We start from the raw sequence: 24,334 nt of genomic DNA, 5'->3' as shown, positions 1-24,334 counted from the left end.
AGATCGCGTGATATTTAAATGTATGTATTTGGGACAAACCTTTATATATAGCCCCCCAACACATTTGACGGATGTGATATGGTATCGAAAATTTAGATCTACAGAGTGGTGCAGGGTATAATATAGTCGGCCCCGCCCGACTTTAGACTTTCCTTACTTGTTTTTTTCTACAGAAATAAAGTTTTGACAAAATTTTTTATAAAAATAAAATTTTGACAACATTTTCTATAGAAATAAAATTTAGCAAACATTTTATATACAAATAAAATTTTCTACAGAAATAAAACTATGACAAAATTTTCTATAGAAATGAAATTTTGACAAAAATTATAAAAAATTAAATTTTCACAAAATTTTCTATAAAAATAAAATGTTGACAAAATTTTCTACAAAAATTAAATTTTGACAAAATTTTCTATAAAAATACAATTTTCACAAAATTTTCTATAAAAACAAAATTTTGACAAAATTTTCTATAAAAATAAAATTTTGACAAAATGTTCTATAAAAATAAAATTTTGATAAAATTTTCTATAAAAATAAAATTTTGACAAATTTTTCTATAGAAATAAAATTTTGACAAAATTTTCTATAAAAATACAATTTTGACAAAATTTTCTATAGAAATAGAATTTTGACAAAATTTTCTATAGAAATAAAATTTTCTACAGAAATAAAATTTTTACAAAATTTTCTACAGAAATAAAGTTTTGACAAAATTTTCTATTGAAATAAAATGTTGACAAAATTTTCTATAGAAATAAAATTTTGACAAAATTTTATATAAAAATAAAATTTTGATAAAATTTTCTATAAAAATAAAATTTTGACAAAATTTTCTATAGAAATAAAATTTTGACAAAATTTTCTATAGAAATAAACTTTGACAAAATTTTTTATAGACATAAAATTTTGACAAAATTTTCTATAGAAATAAAATGTTGACAAAATCTTCTATAGAAATAAAATTTTGACAAAATTTTCTATAGAAACAAAATTTTGACAAAATTTTCTATAGAAATGAAATTTTGAAAAAAATGTCTATAGAAATAAAATTTTTGGCAAAATTTTCTACAGAAATAAAATTTTGACAAAATTTTCTATAGAAATAAACTTTTGACAAAATTTTCTATAAAAAAATGTTGACAAAATTTTCTATAGAAATAAAATTTTGACAAAATATTTTATAGAAATAAAATTTTGACAAAATTTTCTATAGAAATAAAAGTTTCACAAAATTTTGTATAGAAATACAATTTTGACAACATTTTCTATAGAAATACAATTTTGACAAAATTTTCTCTAGAAATTAAATTTTCTACACATAGAAAAATAATTTACAAAATTTTCTATAGAAATAAAATTTAACAAAATAAGAATTTTTTGTTTAGTAGTTTTTTGGTAAAATTTTCTCCAAATTTTGGTAAATTACCGTGTATGATTATCACTGCAATTACCTTCGCCTATCAGAATAAACAATTATTGTAATTTCAAGGAATATTATATTTCCCTTTTTTAAAGAAGTTATTCACCGTATAAATGCTTATGATCTCAAAGAACAACATTTCGATGTTCGATTTCAGTCTCTTCTTTCTATCTGCTCAAAAAAAGTCTTCTTGAATCCAAAGATTTTGACCGTCCCTTAATAATTTTTTATTGAATCTTTGAACTAAATTTCCTCAAAACGTTGTTAAAACCAGGAAAATATAATGCCTTGGTGTACTTCTCTCTCACCCTCTCATAGAAGAAAAAATGAACTAAAAGTTCAGAAAAATATCACTGGCACCATATCATGACAATTTGAACAATACAGTAGTTCATTCTTACTATATTTGGAAATCGTACTATCTTCTGCTTTAGTTCATATTGAAGTTATGTGTACGGCCATTGAACTTTATTTAATTTTTTATTTATTTAAAGTCCCGGCTGCTATTATACAAATAAAAACATTTTTAATTCAATTAAATATAATTCTATAGTCGAAATGGTCCAGAAGGGACCCTATAGGTCAGCAAGGATTACAGCGAGCCAACGTGGTGCAATGATGAGCATGCCCGCCTTGCGTACACAAGGTAGTGGGTTCGATTAATGCTTCGACCGAACACTAAAAAGTCTTTCAGCGATGGATTATCCCACCTCAGTAATGCTGGTGACATTTCTGAGTGTTTCGAATCTTCTCTAAGTGGTTTCACTGCAATGTGGAACGCCGTTCGGACTCGTCTATAAAAAAAGAGGTCCCTTGTCATTGAGCTTAACATGGAATCGGGCAGCTGTGTATCACAATGAACTGAATAGTCTAAGTGAGCCTGATACATCGGGCTGCCACCTAACCTAACCTAAGGACCACAGCGAGTAAGAAAGGACTCCAAAGCTAAATATTCGAGATGTGACGATTAGTTCATAAAATGTTTGAGACGGAAAATTTCATGGTGCTGTGGAAAATTTCGAAAAAAAAATAATATTATTTAACTACCAACAAATATTTTTTAACAAAAAAAAAAAGTTTAAATTAGCGTTAGTTTAACTGCGGACTTTTTTCGGTGTAAAATCTATAAAATTTAAATTAGTAAACAGAGTGGCTGATATGTAGTGAAATAAAGTAATGCCCTACATTTTATTATTTTTTTATTCAAACCCAATATTTATCGGAAATAACAAGAAATTTTAGAAACAGTTTAGATTTGTTCGAATTGACCACCTCTGACACGAATTGTCGCCTTGAAATGGTCAACAAAACCAACACACGCTGCATATTCCCGGCGAAGCTTTGTCTTGAAATGTGCGCAACTTTGTTACTTGTTATTGCCAACCTTACTCTCCAAAATGCGCAAAAGTCCAACGGGTCCGGATCCGGCCATTGCGCTGCAGAAATGAAGCGATAAATATTTTTTTTATGCCATTCGTGGTTAGGTTAGGTTAGGTTAGGTTATGTGGCAGCCCGATGTATCAGGATCACTTAGACTATACAGTCCATTGTGATACCACATTGGTGAACTTCTCTCAAAATTCGTGGTTGACGCGTACTGAGTCTTTTTGGAATGTCCATTGTCTGCACAAGGCTTCAATATTGACATTAGGTCATTAGTATTTATTTTGGACACATACAAGTGGAGAGTGAACATCGGTCGTTGCGGCGGCCCACGCCATTACCATGGGCGGTGCTTGAGTTCTGATGGTCAATCGAAGGTGTACATTTTCAACTGCCCTTTGAAATGACTTCTCATCGGAGAACCCCAAATTCGGTAAATGGCCACATTCGTGCAAGCTAAAAATGAACTATTTGGCTCTTTTCAGTTTAACTTTTTATCCATCGGTAAGCTGTTTGTGACCTTCACATTTCATATAACTTCAGGCGTTAAAATCGTTTGTTTCCATCCACTTCTTGAACGCGATGCAATACTGCCAGTATCAGGGTAACAAGCATTGGTACGAAAAGTTAAAGATTTATTCACAATTAAATGTTGAAGAACTCTAACGATAGCCCCTTGTGGTTTTCCACGCCTAATCTTGCAAGAAAAGCAGTACAGTCAAGATTATATATCTCTTCTGAGCAATATTGCCATTGAAATGAGCAATTATATTCGCGCTGTGTAGAAGCTGCTCTAAATCGTGACATCGATAAAAATCAGCGCTGTTTCGTCTGTTTTGTAAGCAGTTTGTACTGCCTCTCTCCCTTAGAATCCTGCTGAAATTCTGCTACATTTTTTGCTGGGATACATATACACTGTCTCAAACAATTGTCCGTACACCAAACTGTTAAAGCTATATTTCATTGTATCTCAGAAACAATATGGCCAATTCGTTTCAAGTAAATTTTATTTTAAAAATCAAGCTTGAATGATTTTTTTCTATTGGACACCAAAAAAGATCGAATAAAATCAAATTATCTAGTTTCTGAGACACGATGAAAAGCTTGAATGATTTTTTTCTCTTGGACACCAAAGAAGATCGAATAAAATCAAGTTATCTAGCTTCTGAGACACGATGACATATATGTTCAAAAGTTTGGTGTACGGACAATTGTTTGAGACAGTGTATGTCAATAACTGTCCGTCCATACCGATAGCATTTTTTGCAACATATTTTATCATAAATATGAATAGTTTAGTTTCCTTTCTGTTACCTTAGAAATTCAATTTTAAAAATTAAAGGATATATTTCTATTTAAAAAATAATCTCTTGCTACGGTAATATCTAATCTATTGCGCCAAACATCTTATTCCAATCTACTTCATAATAACATTATCGCTACTATAAAAAGGCAGTATATTCAATAAACTTTTGCTAGTGAATTGCAAGCAATATCCGTGCAAACATAAACCAACCGAAAATGAAACTTCTGTTTTTAACGTTTTTAGTATATGCGGTATATGGTACGGCACGAGCTGATTTAAGCATTGTGGATATTGATGTGAGTGTTGTCAGGAAAAATCAAGTGTCAAAAATTGTTCAGTGGAAAATTAAAAAACTAAATAAAAATAAAAAATTAAATTTTTTAAAAATTGCAAGAATCCAAAAATACAAAGAAAAAAAATTATTTTGTTTATGATAAAAAAAAAATATTTAAGTAGTTCATAAAACTATGTAAATATATATAATTTTTTTTTTGTGAAAATAAAAACAATTGTATTTCTATTGTTTTAACTATTTTTAAGAGTTTCACTATTTTTTTATATCGCTTAGGATCCCGTTCCAGAAAATAACAATGCTGGTCTTTGGAATGTTCTATATGCCAAGTTGAATATATTGTTAAACGATACTGCAGATTTAAGTGAGAGTATTGCTATTCTGAAACAAAGGTAAGTCCCTAAATATAAAATATATGAATGGGTTAAAATTTGAAAAAATTAAAAAAAAAAATATCAATTTAATTTCCCTAAAAACTCGGATCAAAAAAAAAATTGAATTTACAATTAATTACACCATTTTTATAACCTCCACCATAGGATGGCGGTATATTAACCCTTTCACTACCGATGTCCACTTAGAAGGACATTCGAAAAAGACACCAAATTCCATTTTCCCACTTAGTTTTGATTTATTTCTCAATGTTATTTTAAAGTAGAGGCTTTAATCTAAATAAGCTATAAATATTTTCCATATTGGTGAGCACTAAAATACATTTTTATAAACTTCTTTAAAAATAAACGAAAAATACGAAAATGTGAGACAATTTTTCTACTGTATGTTTCTAGTAAATGGACATTTATAGAAAAACTTTAGCTGATACTTTTACGAGATCTTTTTTTGTATTTTTTCTCACACTGTGAAAGATATTACAGTCGAAGCTCGGTTTAACGAACGATATATTGTCAGGCTCTTTCGTTATTTAGAAAAATTCGTTAAATCGAACGGGAATATTAAATGTTAACTTTTATTGAAAATCGTAGTTTTTTACCAGATGAGTAAAAATTCATAATCATTTGAAAAAATTAAAGCACAGAGACACTTAAAAAATAATACTTAAAATAATCCTGATGAACTTGATATATCTAGGTTAGGTTAAATTTAAAAAAGGATCCAAGATTCGTTGTCGTATGGGGGCCTATATACACCCATGTCATAATTTGTGTGCTCTTAACTTCTTAGACGAATTGCCTAATTTGTTTCCAGTCCCCGGTTTCATGAGATGGGCCAGGCATAGGTAGTGTTCATAGTAACATCTTCCTAAAACGCTCTACATACACCATTACTCTGCTGCTCCTGTCGGCATAGATGTACTCTCAACCGTTTTGACCGAGCACCAAAAAAGTTTTTCAGCGGTAGTTTATCCCTCTCACTAATGATGTTGACATTCCTGTGTATTTTATAGTTTCTCTTCAGCTATAAGACGGAGGTTCCTTGTTATTGAGCTAAATATAGAATCGGGTAGCACTCATTATTAAGAGAAAAATTCACCACTTGTTCAACTGGCAATCCTACGAAATATTGCCACTAACGAACCTATCAAAGGACTAGTACCAGTGCTCGAGTTTGTCGTAGTTTTTAAATTTTCATATATTTTATTGATTTCTATACTCTCTTTATTTTAAAAATTTATTTGATCTAGACATTTACCTATGGGCCAACATAGTCCAAAAGTTTTTCTTTCTGGTGCAATTTGGATGATCAAAATAATACCGGTACCTAAGGGTTTGTCCCAGATTGGTTCATGAGGACCTGTCTAGTCCTACTAAGTTCTCCCAGGTAATGTAGTTTGGAATGAGTCCAATCCGTGGCATGCAGTGTAAATTTATCCCCGTCAATGACAAACCCGTGTTGAAGTGACCGGTCCCTTCCATACGTTTCGGCCAGAACTGGGACTGGTCTATTCACACCAGGGGGTAGTCCTGTGCCGGCTCTGTTGTAGATCCATTTCCCGTAGCGAAGCTGAGCCACTCTACCCGGCCATTGAATATGTGTTTTCAAACATTTTAATGGAATCTAAATATCTTGGGAATGCCGTACTTTGTGGACATTTCCTAAGGACTTAAGCCATTCTCACAATCGTCAAATAGTGCTGATTTTTTGTTGTTTATTTTCTTAAGATTAAAAGCCTTTTCGTTAAATCGAACGTAAATTTTGTTCAATTGTTCGTTATTTAGAATACTCAATGTTAAGAATTTTGACGTTCGTTAAATTGGATTTTCGCTAAATGGGATATTCGTTAAACAGAGCTTCGACTGTATAGGCCAAATAGCGCTTATTTTCGTAAGGCCATTTGGTCACAATTCAAGAATCAAATTTTCAGCACAAGCACATATAGCTCTTGAAGTAATTGAGGTAGGTTCTCAAAATGACAATTTTTGTTCTACACGCTGTTAGTACAAGTAAAAACAGAAGACAAATTAAAGTTTTTAATACTAGGTTTATGTCGGTAGTGAAAGGGTTAACTTTGTCATTCCGTTTGTAACACATCGAAATATTACTCTAAGACCCCATAAAGTATATATATTTTGGGTCATGGTGAAATTCTGAGTCGATCTAAGCATGTCCGTCCGTCTGTTGAAATCACGCTAACTTCCGAACGGAACAAGCTATCGACATGAAACTTGGAATAAGTAGTTGTTATTGATGTAGGTCGGATGGTATTGCAAATGGGACATATCGGATCACTTTTACGTATAGCCCCCATATAGATTAGGTTAGGTTAGGATGTATCAGGCTCACTTAGACTATTCAGTCCATTGTGATACCACATTGGTGAACTTCTCTCTTATCACTGAGTGCTGCCCGATTCCATGTTAAGCTCAATGACAAGGGACCTCCTTTTTATAGCCGAGTCCGAACGGCGTTCCACATTGCAGTGAAAACACTTAGAGAAGCTTTGAAACCCTCAGAAATGTCACCTGCATTAATGAGGTGGGATAATCCACCGCTAAAAAACTTTTTGTGTTCGGTCGCAGCAGGAATCGAACCCACGACCTTGTGCATGCAAGGCGGTCATGCTAACCATTGTACCACGGTGGCTCTCCATATAAACCGACGCTCAGATTTGGCTGGCGGAACCTCTTGGAGGAGCAAAATTCATCCGATCCGGTTGAAATTTGGTACATGGTGTTAGTATATGGTCTCTCACAACTATGCAAAATTGGTCCAAATCGGTCAATAATTATATATAGCCCCCATAAAAACGGACCCCCAGATTTGGCTTGGGGAGCCTCTAAGAGAAGCATATTTCATCCGATCCGGCTGAAATTTTGTACATGGTGTTGGTATATGGTCTCTAACAACCATGCAGAAATTGGTCCACATCGTTCCATAATTATATATAGCCCCCATATATACCGATCCCCCGATTTTACTTGCAGAGCCTCTAAGAAAAGCAAATTTCATCCAATCCGGCTGAAATTTGGTACATGGTCTCTAACAACTATGCAAAAATTGGTGCACATCGGTCCACAATTATATATAGCCCCATATAAACCGATCCCCAGATTTGGCTTCCTGGAGCCCCTTGGAAAAGCAAAATTCACCCGATCAGGTTGAAATTTGGTTCGCGGTGTCAGTATATGGTCTCTAACAACTATGCAAAAATTGGTCCACATCGGCCCCATATAAACCGATCCCCAGATTTGACCTGCGGACCCCCGATCACCCGATCAGGTTGAAATTTGGTACGCGGTGTCAGTATATGGTCTCTAACAACCATACAAAAATTGGTCCATATCGGTCTATAGTTATATATAGCAGATCCCCAAAAATAATCTACCAAAATTTTATTACTATAGAAAATTTTGTCAACATTTTATTACTATATCCGACAAAACTTATGATTACTGGTGGTACTTTCAACTTTTGTGGAAGTGGAAAATCTTATTCAGACTTCACATCATTGTTGTTGTTGTTGCCATCAATCCCCGTAGTAGCTTTCTTCGCCGTTTTCGGTTGTTGCTATTCTTTTGGGCACAAAAACTAATAATTGAGCTCATATTTAAGTGGGAAGAATTCCCCAGTCCTTCATTGGATTTTATTTCTATAGAAAATTTTGTCAAAATTTTTTTTCTATAGAAAATTTTGTCAAAATTTTATTTCTATAGAAAATTTTGTCAAAAATTTTTTTTCTATAGAAAATTTTGTCAAAATTTTATTTCTATAGAAAATTTTGTCAAAATTTTATTTCTATAGAAAAATTTTTTTTTCTATAGAAAATTTTGTCAAATTGAATTTTTGACGTATTTAATCGGCCTTTTTTGTTTAATATATACCCCGTATGGGCTAACTTACAATTGAGTCGTGTTGAGACGGTGTTAAGAAGTTTTAAGATACCTTGCCATCGACAAGTGTTAGCGCAACCCAAGTAATTCGATTGTGGATGTCAATCTTTAGTACACGTTTCTATGCAATCCATGGTGGAGCACAGAAACAAATTTCACGAAAATTTTTCCAATTAAAATTTTAATTGAGTTTTATAAAATATTCAATTAAAAATTTAATTGATTCAACAAATATTTTAATTGAAACAAAAATCAGTCACAAAAATTAATAGTATCAATTAATTTTTTAATTGACCGTCAATTAATTTATTAATTGATACTATCATTTCTGTGTTTGAAGACATTTCAATTAAAAAATTAATTGGATCAATTAATTTCGTGATTGAATCAGAAAAAAATTTTTTTGTGTGAGGGTACATAAGATTCGGCCTGACCGAACTTACGGCCGTATATACTTGTTTAGGTTAATTGTTTAATCTTAAATTAATTTGAGCTAATTTAATTTAATTTAATTTTTTATAATATATGAAGTTAAATTAAATTAAGTCAAACACATTATAGTTAATATTCGGAAACGAATTGATATAGCTCTTTTTTCAGACATAAGTGCTGGACTATATTTCTGTTTATTTATTATTTTTTATTTATTTATTTATTTCTTGAAAACTAATTTCAGACAAGATGAGCAGGAATATCGGGTGACAACTTTAGTGCAAAATCTTATGCAAGACGCTAACCGGTTTATGGATGCTGGTCTGCAGAAATTAAAAATCAAGTAAGCAAGTTTTCTTTATGAGACTAAGGACGTAGGTTAATATTAAAAGACCTCCTGGTCTTATCTCGCTTTATAAACAAACTGTCTGTCGCAAAATTTGTATTCATCAGAGATGAATAAAACTAAACTTTTATTGACAGATTGGTTGTTCAATTAATCTCTTAGCCGTTCAGTATCTTTAATAGATCTTCATATTCTTTCTTTTAGGCAAGATGCTGAAGAAGACAGAGTACTAAACTTTGTACAATCCCTCACCACAGATACCAAAGCATTCATGATAAATGGTCTTGAGGAATTGCAAAAGAGGTAAGTTTCAAATTTACTTCTATCTCATAACTATATTTCCTATATAAAATTTCAATATTTTACTATTACATTTACACAAAACATAAACTAAATTTTATGGCAATTTTAATTTAATTACCAATTTTAAATGATCTCATTCCAGACAAGAAGACCAGGAATATCGCTTAAATGATATGATGCAAGCCTTTGCATTAAATGCCAACCAATCTTTGGAGACTAGTATCGTGGATATACAAAAAAGGTGAGAAATTAATATTATCATAGAAAACTTTTAAATTTTCTCTATACACAAAGAAAAATTTTATTTTCTCCGGAAGGAAATCTAGGGCAAAAGAGATTCTCCTTTATTGTATTTCCTTTAAGAGAAAATAAATCTGAAGCTATGTCAAGAAATGTAACAATTGTCTTAAATTCTTTTTGTTTCCTTGGAAAGGAGTTTTGGCCTGAAAAGAAAACTTCGTTTGTTTAAAATTGCATTCCTTAAGAAAGTGAACTCTCTTTTCAGTGTATCACTACACTAGGAAATTTTATTATGAATCTCAAGATAAGGAACTAAGGTAAGGGTAAAGGGTAGGGAAAAGTTTTATGGACATGATAGTGTACATTACTTCGAAATGGAACCCACGTGGTCCGTGACGGTCTCCTTTTAGTCCGCATCCCGACTAAAGCTTATATTTCTATGTCGTCGCGTGTTCTACAAAACGCCTTATGGCCTCACAGTTCCACCCACTTTGTACCACCTTGAGGATTATATTTCCCATAATACTGTGCGGTACGCTGAAGTGATTCTTAGAGTTGCCGGATGAGAGCCACCTAGGTGCAATGGTTAGCATGCCCGCCTTGCATACACAAGGTCGTGGGTTCGATTCCTGCTTCGACCGAACACCAAAAAGTTTTTCATCGGTGGATTATCCCACCTCAGTAATGCTGGTGATATTTCTGAGGGTTTCAAATCTTCTCTAAGTGGTTTCACTGCAATGTGGAACGCCGTTCGGACTCGGCTATAAAAAGGAGGTCCTTTGTCATTGAGCTTAACATGGAATCGGGCAGCACTCAGTGATAAGAGCGAAGTTCACCACTGTGGTATCACAGTGGACTGAATAGTCTACGTGAGCCTGATACATCGGGCTGCCACCTAATCTAAGCTAGAGCTGTCGTTCTTAACACTGGGAACTGCTTTTTTGGTCTAGTTCTTCGTAGGGTCGACGCCCAGATCTGACATCCACAGAGAAGTTAGTTATTTCCGTGAGTATCCTTCTTCTGCTTGGAAGAGGGCCTCCTATGTCTGCCATTAGCCTGCTCAGTCATGACATTATCCAACAGCTTTTTCCGTTGCGTACTCTATCTGCTTGGAGTACGTTAGTTTTGAGTGCAGTCTTAGTCCCAAGTATTTGACTGCCTTGTTGGGATATCGTTTTTGCCCATCTCTATTTCAAGAGGCAAATGCCGGTCTTTTGCATGACAGCGTTACCACAATGAATTTTTATTTTGGACCAAGATTTCTCCAAAATTCCTACCACCAGACCATTTTTCCAAATTAAATTATATTATTTAAAAGTTAATTTTTTTTAAATTTTTTTCTTTAGAAAATTTTTGTCAACATTTTTATCTATAGAAAATGTTGTAAAAATTTTGTTCCTATAGAAAATTTTTTAAAAATTTTATTTCTGTAGAAAATTTCGTAAAAATTTTATTTCTGTAGAATATTTTGTCAAAATTTTATTTCTTTAGAAAATTTTGTCAAAATTTTATTTTTATGATTTTTATCTCATAATCTCGGCTGTAGGTCTATAAATTAAACTCGAAATTGTTGGTTTCTAGTTATTTTTTTATTTTCCGATATTTCGGTTGACTTCGTCAGACCGTTTTCAAGGATTTTATCCGATGTCTTGTTACTTCGCTGTCTGGTTTTCTACTGGTTTGAGTAGAAAACCAGACAGCGAAGTAACAAGACATCGGATAAAATCCTTGAAAACGGTCTGACGAAGTCAACCGAAATATCGGAAAATAAAAAATAACTAGAAACCAACAATTTCGAGTTTAATTTATAGACCTACAGCCGAGATTATGAGATAAAAATCATAAAAATTAAAATAAAAGGTCAACAATATCAACAAAAAAAAAAAAAAAATTATTTCTATAGAAAATTTTGTCAAAATTTATTTCCAAAGAAAATTTTGGCAAAATATAGTTTCAATAGAAAATTTTGTCAAAATTTTATTTCTATAGACAATTTTGTCCAAATTTTATTTCTGTAGACAATTTTCTAAAAATTTTATTTCAATAGAAAATATTGTCAAAATTTTATTTCTACAGAAAATTTTGAAAAAATACTAATTTGACGAAAATGGACCAAAATCAAACAAATTTAAAAATTAATACTTTTTTGGACTAATTTTGGTCCGATCGGACCTGATGACTATTTTTTTTTTTAATTTTATTTCTGAAAATTTTTTACAAATTTTATTTCTGTAGAAAATTTTGTAAAAATGTTATTTCTGTAGAATATTTTGTCAAAATTGTATTTTTTTAGAAAATTTTGTCAAAATTTTATTTCTATAGAAAATTTTGTCAAAATTTTATTTCCAAAGAAAATTTTGGCAACATTTTGTTTCAATAGAAAATTTTGTCGACATTTTATTTCTATAGACATTTTTTTCAAAATTTTATTTCAGTAGAGAATTTTCTACAAATTTTATTTCTATAGAAAATATTGTCAAAATTTTATTTCTATAGAAAATTTTGAAAAAAATACTAATTTGACGAAAATGGATCAAACTCAACCAAATTTAAAAATTAATACTTTTTTGGACCAATTTTGGTCCGATCGGACCTGATGACTATTTTTTTAAAAATTTTATTTCTGTAGAAAATTTTGTCAAAATTTTATTTCTTTAGAAAATTTTGCCAAAATTTTATTTCTATAGAAAATGTTGTCAAAATTTTACTTCTATAGAAAATTTTGTCAAAATTTTATTTCCAAAGAAAATTTTGGCAAAATTTTGTTTCAATAGAAAATTTTGTCAAAATTTTATTTCTATAGAAAATTTTGTCAAAAGTTTATTCCTATAGAAAATTTTGTCAAAATTGTATTTCTGTAGAAAATTTTCTAAAAATTTTATTTCTTTAGAAAATATTGTCAAAATTTTATTTCTGTACAAAATTTTCTAAAAATTTTATTTCTATAGAAAATATTGTCAAAATTTTATTTCTATAGAAAATTTTGAAAAAATACCAATTTGACGAAATTGGACCAAAATCAATCAAATTCCATTTGGTCCGACCATCGGACCAAATTTAAAAATTAATACATTTTTTAACACCTTTTCCTGTAATACCAACAATGTAGAAGAAATTATACGATTTTATACATTTTTAAAATTTTTTTTACCTTTCGCCTGGACGGAGAATCGAACCGCGGACCATGCAACACACTAACCACTGAGCTATGTACCTGTTATGGTCATCAATAGATAAATATCCATATAAGTTATATTTATATAGCATAGCTTGCGGCGCCCACGAACCGAATAAACAAAGTTTATTTAACAGAAACAAACATTTAGTTTGACACCGTGGAGCAGTGGTTGCTACGTCCGACTTGCATGCCAAGGGTCGTGGGTTCGATCCCTGCTTCGACCAAAGTTTTTTTTTTGTTTTTTTTTTTTACATATATTCCAGATATGTTCGGAAGATTCCGAAACAAATAGGGTGTATATTACGTCCCACCTTAGGCTGTTGAATGCGTTCCTAATATTTAGCGTCGCCAGAAGAATTATAGATCTAGACGTCACCAGTTTTCCAGGTCTAAATCCGTATTGTCTGACAGATAGATCTCCAACATTCTTGAAAGCCTCTTCAAGTCTTGGTTTGATGAGCCTTTCAAATACTGTTCCAGATGTGTCCAGCATGCACAATTGCTCGCCCATTATCATATTTTAAATTAATAAAATAAAATAAACTTAATTTAACACTAAATAGTCTTACATTTTTATATAAAAAGTTACCTATAAACTTCATTCTGATTGTTTTTATTTTTAATTTATTATTTCTCATTGCATTTGTTTTAGATTAAAAGACCAAGAAACTCAAGTTAAAAATCTAATGGATACTCTTACGAAAGATGTAAAAACTTATATGGATGAAAATCTAATGGACTTGAAAACAAGGTAAAAAGATTTAAAACAGCTTAAAATTTTTTTGGATCAATTAATTTTTTTAATTGATATTGAAGATTGATAGTCATAATTTCCGCGATTGAAGAAATTTCAATTAAGTATTAATTGAATCAATTAGTTTGGTAATTGAATCCAAAGGGAGCAACCGTGGTGCAATGGTTAGCATGCCCGCCTTGCATACACAAGGTCGCGGGTTCGATTCCTGCTTCGACCGAACACCAAAAAGTTTTCAGTGGTGGATTATCCCACCTCAGTAATGCTGGTGACATTTCTGAGGGTTTCAAAGCTTCTCTAAGTTGTGTCACTGCAATATGGAACGCCGTTCGGACTTGGCTATAAAAAGGAGGTCCCTTGTCATTGAGCTTAATATGGAATTGGGCAGCACTCAGTGTGGTATCACAATGGACTGAATAGTCTAGGTGAGCCTGATACATCGGGCTGCCACCTAACCTAACCTAATTGAATCCAAAAAATAATTTTTTCGTATAAATTAAAAAAAATCAATAATAATAGAGTTTTGAGATCACAATAAATAATTTTTTTAATTCAATCAAATGAAAAAACAATAGAAAGAGCCGAAGAAATCAATTAACATTTTAATAAAATATATTTTTATGACTAATTACATCTGTGATTGATACTGTTATTCTCGTAATTCAAGCAATTTCAATTTATTAATTAATTGGATCAATTAATTTCGTAATTGTATCAGAAATATATTTTTCCAGTGTGAATGAATTATATTTAAATGAGATATAAATATTTAAAATGAGATATGAATAGGAAAACTTAATTATAAAATGTTTTTAATTATTTGTTTTAATAAAATGCTACATTATCTAATTTGAAATAAATAATTTTCAGATTTGACGATCAAGAAAATCGAGTTACTGCTGCTATACAATCTATAGCCAATGAAGCTCAAAAATCTGTAGATGCTACTCTAGAGGAAGTTATGAAGGGGTAAGTTTAGTATATAATGATTGGATATCCAAGGGTCTATCAATCTATTAATAAATCGGAAAATTAGAAAAATATTAATAATATTTTTTTTTTTATTTTTTATTTTGCAGCTTTCATATATTGGAAGAAAGGTATTTAAACAATTCTTTAATCAATTGCTTTTTATATATAGTTTTCAATTAACAAACTCTATGTCCCAACAGACAACACCAACAACATGATTTGTCCCTACAAATTCTAGAAAATACCAAAACAACTGCAGGCTCTGCCCCTGTTGTGGCTGATATCAATTTGGATAGTAGATCTTTGAATTATCATCGTGATTGGACCACCATTGTCAGACGTTTAGATGGTTCGGTATCATTTGATCTCACTTGGGATGAATACAAGAAAGGTTTCGGCAATGTCAATGGTGAATTCTTTATTGGTCTGGAGAAATTACATGCCCTCACTACTTATGGAGGCCCTCAAGAACTTCTGGTTGTTTTGGGTGATGATAAAAATCAGACACGTTATGCCAAATATGATGTATTCCAAGTTGGTAGTGAATCGGAGGAGTATGCCATTATACAATTGGGTACATACAGTGGTGATGCTGGAGATTCTTTAAGTACTCATGCTGGTATGAAATTTGTAACTAAAGATAAGATTTCGGATTATTGGCAAGATATACGGGGTGGAGGTTGGTGGCGTTCTCCCAATTCTATGTGGTAGGTTATTGAAGTTTTTTTTTTTTTTTATTTTCAAATATTTCTCAAATCTATTCCTTGCAATATGTTTTCCTTATAGCGATTTGACATCTTATTATTATCCTATTGACGGCCTATATGGAATTTTCTGGGCCACATGGGGCAATTGGCAAAACACATTATCCTATGCCGAAATGATGGTTCGTTCTAAGGTTTAAATAAAATTTTGGCACTTTAAGAAAGCCTTTCGCAGATGGAGAAGACTGCACGAAACTCTACATCTATCCTGAAGATTTCAGAGTAATTTACATCACCTTTCTATAATAAAAACAAAAAAATATATATGAATAAATAAAAAAGAGAATATTCCATGTTCAATAAAAAAAAACAGCTGCAATAAAATGCGTTTTGAGTGTATTATGGTGTATCGAAAAAATCATAAAGTTCTATCTTAATTTATGAGTAGCTGGGAGATATTGGAAGCCTAAACATTCCCTAAATAGGTTTTCTTACAATGAGATTTATACACTCAAAAAAAAAAGTTTACTTGGATCCAAAGATTTTGACCTTCCTTTAAGGATTTTGGTATTGAATCCGAGCCAAAGATGCGGGTTCTTTAAAATAAGGAAATTTTTTTGCGACCTATTTGGCTTAAAAGCTAGGATCTATAAAATCAAAATTTATCGAATTTTCATTCTATTTTTCCGGTATATTAATAAAGCTATCCACGTACAAATAAATGTCAGTTTAAAAATCCAAATTATGATGGATATTTCGAAGTAAAAAAATACTTTCTTAATTCCAAACAAAACTTTAAACCAAATATGCTAAATCCTCAAAATAAATCTTGGCCTATATTTAAAGCGTTTTTGTCTTAAATCTAAAGATTCAATATTTCAGTTAATTTAAGGACGATTTCCTTAAATCAAAAATGTGTTTCTTTACTTTAAGGAAAATTGACCTTCGTTTAAAGACATGCAACTTTAACGAACGGACGCAAATGTTCAAAATGTGTGCCCTAAATTTAATGAAACAAAACTTTGAAGCAATGCTTGTAAACTTTCTTTTAATTAAAATTTCATTATTTTAAAGAAATTTGTCCTTAATAGTGTGTAAATTGCGCATCCTAAAATTGAAGTTGCGTAATCTTTAATATCACGTAAATATTTTTTTTCTGTGTATAATTTCACCCAATCGAAAGAAGCTTTTCTTATTACAGTGAGTGAAACTCTCACTAGGTGGGCGAGGACTAAATTCAACGACAGACGTAAGAGTACACTTGAAAATATACAACCTAAATTGAAACAATTTTTGGTTTAAAGAAATAATCTTTTAGTTAAAGTGATATATTGAATCTTTGGATTAAGGATAAAACAGCTTCAAAAATAGGCTAAGACTTTGGATTTTGTATGTTTGAAGCCAAGAAGCCAAATCAAGATATGAGTCTGTATGGAAGTTTTAACGAAACATTGACCTACTTAAACTAAATTTGGCATAGATGCTTTTGAATCTAAAATACCTCCAGAGCTAAAATGTCTGAGAGACCTTATCCATCAGAAATGGATAAAAATTTTGACTTTTAAGCTCTTAAGAAATCAAATTGCTAGACCGGTCTATATGGAGGTTATATTAAAACATTGAAAGATATAAATCAAATTTGGCAAAACACTTGATGGACTTAAAATACCCCTAAATTTCATGCAAATTGGATGAAACTAAAATAAAGAAATTAAATTGGGAAATTGGTCTATATGGATATATTGACCAATATAAATCAAATTTGTCATAGCTTTCTATGGACCTAAAATACTTTCAAATTTCGAATTTCAGGGAAATTGGAAAAAGCGATGATGTAGGTGCTATATAAGGATGCTGTATTGAAATACAGCATATAGCCGATATACACAATGGCTGACCAACTTCAGGCTGCTATTCCTTCCAAATCTTATGTACCCTTCACCATGGATTGCGTAGAAACTTCTACGAAAGAATGTCATCCACAATCGAATTACTTGGGTTGTGGTATCTTAAAACTTCTTAACATCATCGGGATTATGGACTGATATGGACCACTTTTGGCATGGTTGTTAAATATCATATACTACCACCATGTACCAAATTTCAACCAGATCGGATGAATTTTGCTTCTCCAAAAAGCACCAGAGGTCAAGTCTGGGGATCGGTTTATATGGGGGCTATATATAATTATGGACTGATATGAACCAATTCCTGCATGGTTGTTGGATACCATATACTAACATCACGTACCAAATTTCAACCGAATCGGATGAATTTAGCTCTTCCAAAGGGCTCCGGAGGTCAAATCTGGGGATCGGTTTATATGGGGCTATATATAATTATGGACCGATTTCGACCAATTTTGACATGGGTGTTTGAGGCCATATATTAATACCACGTACCAAATTTCAACTGAATCAGATGAATTTTGGTCTTCCAAGAGGCTCCGGAGGTCAAATCTGTAGATCGGTTTATATGGGGGTTATATATAATTATGGACCGATATGGACCAATTTTTGCATGGGCATTAGAGACCATATACTAACACCATGTACCAAATTTCAGCCGGATCGGATGAAATTTGCTTCTCCTAGAGGCTCCGCAAGCCAAATCTGGGGATCGGTTTATATGGGGGCTATATATAATTATGGACCGATGTGAACCTATTTTTGCATGGTTGTTAGAGACCATATACTACACCATGTACCAAATTTCAGCCGGATCGTATGAAATTTTCTTCTCTTAGAAGCTCCACAAGCCAAATCTGGGTATCGGTTTATATGGGGGCTATATATAATTATGGACCGATGTGAACCAATTTTTGCATGGTTGTTAGAGACCATATACTAACACCATGTACCAAATTTCAGCCGGATCGGCTGAAATTTGGTGACAAAATTTTCTATAGAAATAAAATCTTGGTAGATTATTTTTGGCTCGAGTGGCAACCATGATTATGAACCGAATAAAATTTGAACAAAATTTTCTATAGAAATAAAATTTTGACAAAATTTTCTATAGAAATAGAATTTTGACAATGATGAAAATTTTATTATGAACCGAAGAAAATTTTAACAAATTTTTCTCTAGAAATAAAATTTTGACAAAATTTTCTATAGAAATAAAATTTTGACAAAATTTTCTATAGAAATAAATTTTTGGTAGATTATTTTTGCTCTAGTGGCAACCATGATTATGAACCGATATGGACCAATTTTTGTGTGATTGGACCAATTTTGGTATGGTTGTTAGCGACCATATACTAACACCACGTTCCTAATTTGAACCGGATCGGATGAATTTTGCTCCTCCAAGAGGCTCCAGAGGTCAAATCTGGAGAATGTTTTATATGGGGGCTATATATAATTATGGACCGATATGGACCAATTCTGGCACGGTTGTTAAAGATCATATACTAACACCATGTTCCAAATTACAACCTGATTGGATGAAATTTGCTTCTCTTGGAGACTTCGCAAGCCAAATCGGTTTATCGGTTTATATGGGGCTATATATAATTATGAACCGATGTGGACCAATTTTTGCATGGTTGTTAGAAACCATATCTCAATATCATGTACCAAATTTCAGGCGGATCGGATGAAATTTGCTTCTCTTTGAGGCTCCGCAACCCAAATCTGGGGATCGGTTTATATGGGCGCTATATATAATTATGGACCGATGTGGATCAATTTTTGCACGGTTGTTAGAGACCATATACCAATACCATGTACCAAATTTCAGCCGGATCGGATGAAATTTTTTTCTCTTAGAGGCTTCGCAAGCCAAATCTGGGGGTCGGTTTATATGGGGCTATATATAATTATGGACCGAGGTGGACCAATTTTTGCATGGTTGTTAGAGACCATATACTAACGCCATGTACCAAATTTCAGCCGGATCGGATGAAGTTTGCTTCTCTTAGAGGCCTCGCACGCCAAATCGGGGGATCGGTTTTTATGGGGGCTATATATAATTATGGACCGATGTGGACCAATTTTTGCATGGTTGTTAGAGACTATATACTAACATCATGTACCAAATTTCAGCCGGATCGGATGAAATTTGCTTCTCTTAGAAGCCTCGAAAGCCAAATCGGGGGATCGGTTTATATGGGGGCTATATATAATTATGGACCTATGTGAACCAATTTTTGTATGGTTGTTAGAGACCATATACTAACACCATGTACCAAATTTCAGCCGGATCGGATGAAATTTGCTTCTCTTAGAGGATTCGCAAGCCAAATTTGGGGGTCCGTTTATATGGGCGCTATACGTAAAAGTGGACCGATATGGCCCATTTGCAATACCATCCGGCCTACATCAATAGCAACTACTTGTGCAAAGTTTCAAGTCGATAGCTTGTTTCGTTCGGAAGTTAGCGTGATTTCAACAGACGGACGAACGGACGGACGGACATGCTCAGATCGACTCAGAATTTCACCACGACCCAGAATATATATACTTTATGGGGTCTTAGAGCAATATTTCGATGTGTTACAAACGGAATGACAATGTTAATATACCCACCATCCTATGATGGAGGGTATAAAAAGATTAAATAAAAGTGAGTTCAAAATCATGTCTTTATTTTAAAGAAAACCCATCCAACAACATCCTTATCGAAGGTCTCTTTGGATCCAAATGAACATTTTTTGGGTGTACTTTAGATAGGGTCACGGCCTAAAGGAACAAAAAGTCGATGTGGTCACACCCCAGTTTTGTAGCATATTCGAAGACAATTTCAGAACACCAAAACTTTTTTTCCGTGCCTCCTACGACCGGAATACAATTTATTGTGCTGTGTCGTCATTTGAAGTCCGATCGAAAAGAAACGCATATTGTTGTTCGTGGTTGATCAGGGGATATATTTCGTGCGTTAGTCATTTTTGACTCCGACGTCAAATTTGATTTTTAATTTTTTTTATTTCTCTTCGTATACCCATGTGATGCCCATTTCTGATAACCATTATAAAGATCTTAACAAAATGTGAAACTTTTGCTTTTGAAGTACTTACTTATATTCATAAACAAAAAAGTTACAGAGTTAACAAGTCAATAGGTCACCCTACACACCACCAAATAGTTTTTGTTGTGTTGTCATGATGTCCGATCGAAACCACATGCACATCGTTATTCACATCTACGAAATTAATTTATAAGGCATTTAGAGCACAAAACCTGTTTATCCGTAAATTTCTAACGGTACCCTTGTATACATACACGTTGTTTGCACTACGGCATTTTCTACGTTATGCAAAGTGCATGTGTTTTTGCTAGAACAATTTGAGAGCCTACTGTTTTAAAATTCTAACAATCACTTTCGCTACATGATTTTTTAAGTCTGTCCATATTTTTGTGACCTATTGACTTTTTAAAATCTCTGTAACTTTTTTGTTTATGAATATAAGTAAATACTTCAAAAGCAAAAGTTTCACATTTTGTTAAGATCTTTATAATGGTTATCAGAAATTGGCATAATAGTGGTATACGAAGCGAAATAAAAAAATTAAAAATCAAATTTACGTCGGAGTCAAAAATGACCAATGCACGAAATATAGCCCCTGATCAACCACGAACAACAATATGCGTTTCTTTTCAATCGGACTTCAAATGACGACACAGCACAATAAATTGTATTTGGGGGGGTCGTAGGGTGCACGGAAAAAAGTTTTGGTGTTCTGAAATTGTCTTTGAATATGCTACAAAACTGGGGGTGACCGCATCAACTTTTTTTCGTGACCCTATCTAGTGTACTTATAGTAAAAAAACTATAAGCTAATAAAAATCAAATTATTTTTTATTTTTTTATTTTATGGGAATATTTATTGCAGTTCTTTCAAATATCACTGATGATCTACACTATGCCATATTCTTTTCAATGGACTTCCAACTTTCAGAACGTGAGGTAATACGTAATTCTATATTTATATTTTATTTTATTTTATCGGCTACAATTAGTAATACAAACCTATTGGTCTGAGCTCATGATATATCAGAAAAAAAAAATAGTCAACCTTTCAAATGCATGATGGCACTCACTCAATATAAACTCCTATGTCAATGGTCTGTTTGGATCATAAATTTACTCCAATTATCGAATTTTTAGCAATCATTCGAAAAAAGAGGTTCGCAAAATATTATCACGGAATTATGACAACCAATGATGTTTGTTTTATTTACCATAATCCACGTGATGGTATTGGCTTTTTTAATCAATTCATTTTTATTAGAAACTTTGATATATAACTTTGATTCTTTGGCGGTGATGCGATTAATTTTGGCTGATTGCTGATTTGTTCGCTATATTTGTAATGTATTGAATAACTGATATATGCAAAATTCGCATTCGTATTTTAAGGACATGAATTCTTAGGTCTCACGACAATAATTTTTTCAGTGAAGGAAAAAAGTCAAAAATCTCGACAGAAAAGCGCTCCAGTTAATTGGTTTTTGATGATTGCCAGCAAAAATAGGCCCTAACAAAAACATACATACAAGATAATACAATCTCAAAATCTCAAATATACCCTTGACCATACACTGCAAAACAAACATTATTGTCCAAAAATCAATAAACATAAACGAAATTTTGTTTGAGTATCTTTACTTCAATTCTCCGCTTCTTTGGCTCGGAATCAATACATAAAATCATTAGTATATAAAATCAAACAATCACAAAATCTTTTGAAATGGACATGCCTTTTTACAGTTTAGGATGGAGGGGGGTTTTACTAATTTTGTCATTCCATTTGTAGCACATTAAAATAGTGGTCTCAAACCACATAAAGTATATATTTTGGGTCGTCGTGAATTCTGAGTCGATCTTGCAAAATATATCCGTCCGTCTGTTGAAATCACATTAACTTCAGAACGAAAAAAGCTATCGACTTGCAACTTGGCACAGGTAGTTTTTATTGATGAAGATCAGACTGGGCCATATCGAACCGCTTTTTAGGTATAACCCCCATATAAAGCGATCCCAAATTTCATCTGATACGCAGTTGGTAGAATTCTTGATGTTTTGGTAGATTTTGCAGAATATTCCCCTCAAACTAAAAGGTACCTTACAAATTTTCTATAGAAATAAAATTTAAACAAGTATATACAAGAGTAAGTTCGGCCGGGCCGAATCTTAAATACCCACCACCATGAACCAAATATTAGGATTTCCTTTGAAATTTCAGGAGGGCTTGAGGAGTTGATGACACTGCCCGAAGATAAATTTAAAGATTTCACCTATGAGGTGAACTTAATCCGATACACGTTTTTGTGAGCCTAAAATACCAGAATATTTACAATTTCAGGCAAATCGGATAAAAACTACGGTTTCTAGAAACCCAAGGAGTTAAATCGGGAGATCGTTCTTATGGGATCGCCACACCTCTTTGTGGCCCGAAAATACCTCTAGATTTCCAATTTCAGGCAAATTGTATATAAACTATGGATTCTATAAACCCAAGATGTAACTACGATTTCTATAAGCCCAAGACCCCAAATCGGGAGGTCGGTTTATATGGGGACAATATCAAAACCTGATACTTTATATAGTCAAAAATCGATATTTCGATGTGTTACAAACGGAATGACAAACTTATTATACCCTCGTCACCATTCTATGGTGATGGGTATAAAAAAATCTATAAAAATAAAATTTTGACCAATTTTTCTATAGAAATAACATGTCAACAAAATTTTTTATAGCAATTAGATTTCGACAAAATTTTCTATAAAAATAACATTTTGATAAAATTTTCTATAGAAGTAAAATTTTCACAAAATTTTCTAAAGAAATAAAATTTTGACAAAATTTTCTATAAAAATGAAATTTTCACAAAATTTTCTATTGAAATAAAATTTTCGCAAAATTTTCTATAGAATACAATTTTGACAAAATTTTCTATAGAAATAAAAATTTTCACAAAGTTTTCTATTGAAACAAAATTTTGACAAAATTTTCTATTGAAATAAAATTTTGACAAAATTTTCTATCGAAATGAAATTTTGACAAAATTTTCTATTGAAATAAAATTTTGGCAAAATTTTCTATTGAAATAAAATTTTAACAAAATTTTCTATAGAAATAAAATTTTGACAACATTTTCTATTGAAATAAAATTTTGACAAAATTTTCGATAGGAATACAATTTTGACAAAATATTCTATAGAAATAAAATTTTCACAAAGTTTTCTATTGAAATAAAATTTTCACAAAATTTTCTATTTAAATAAAATGTTGACAAATTTTTCTATAGAAATGAAATTTTCACAAAGTTTTATATTGAAATAAAATTTTCACATTTCTATTAAAATAAAGTTTTCACAAAATGTTCTATTAAAATAAAATTTTGACAAAATTTTCTCTTGAAATAAAATTTTGACAAAATTTTCTAAAGAAATAAATTTTTCACAAAATTTTCTAAACAAAAAAATTTTAACAAAATTTTCTATAGAAATAAAATTTTGACAAAATTTTCTAAAGAAATAAAATTTTGACAAAATTTTCTAAAGAAAAAAAATTAATAAAATTTTCTATAGTAATACAATTTTGACAAAATTTCCTATAGATATAAAATTTTGACAAAATTTCCTATTGAAATAAAATTTTCACAAAATTTTCTATTGAAATAAAATTAAATTTTTGGTTTGGTTTTGACTTTATTATAAACTGTAATTGTAGTCATTAAGAGGAAAACTTTTAATAGAT

At 31.7% G+C, this 24,334-nt stretch overlaps 1 protein-coding gene and 1 long non-coding RNA gene across 3 annotated transcripts in view; one reads left to right on the top strand and one right to left on the bottom strand.

Annotated features, from left to right (window-relative positions):
* LOC142230086 (uncharacterized) overlaps window positions 1-24,334 on the bottom strand; it is a 237,170-nt gene that overhangs the window by 199,349 nt on the left and 13,487 nt on the right. The gene's annotated exons all lie outside the window — the stretch shown is intronic.
* On the top strand, window positions 4,302-16,043 carry LOC142229306 (uncharacterized). Its single transcript, XM_075299856.1, has 10 exons — window positions 4,302-4,411; window positions 4,684-4,799; window positions 9,373-9,471; window positions 9,679-9,777; window positions 9,920-10,018; window positions 13,848-13,946; window positions 14,820-14,918; window positions 15,029-15,049; window positions 15,122-15,628; window positions 15,708-16,043. Exons 1-10 carry the CDS (start codon window positions 4,331-4,333, stop codon window positions 15,823-15,825), a joined length of 1,338 nt encoding a protein of 445 aa, XP_075155971.1. The 5' UTR covers window positions 4,302-4,330; the 3' UTR covers window positions 15,826-16,043.

Source organism: Haematobia irritans, chromosome 3 (genome assembly GCF_050003625.1).
Source record: "Haematobia irritans isolate KBUSLIRL chromosome 3, ASM5000362v1, whole genome shotgun sequence".
NCBI lineage: Eukaryota > Metazoa > Arthropoda > Insecta > Diptera > Muscidae > Haematobia > Haematobia irritans.
Note: the sequence above shows the minus strand (reverse complement) of the source record. Positions and strands in the feature narration are given on the sequence as shown.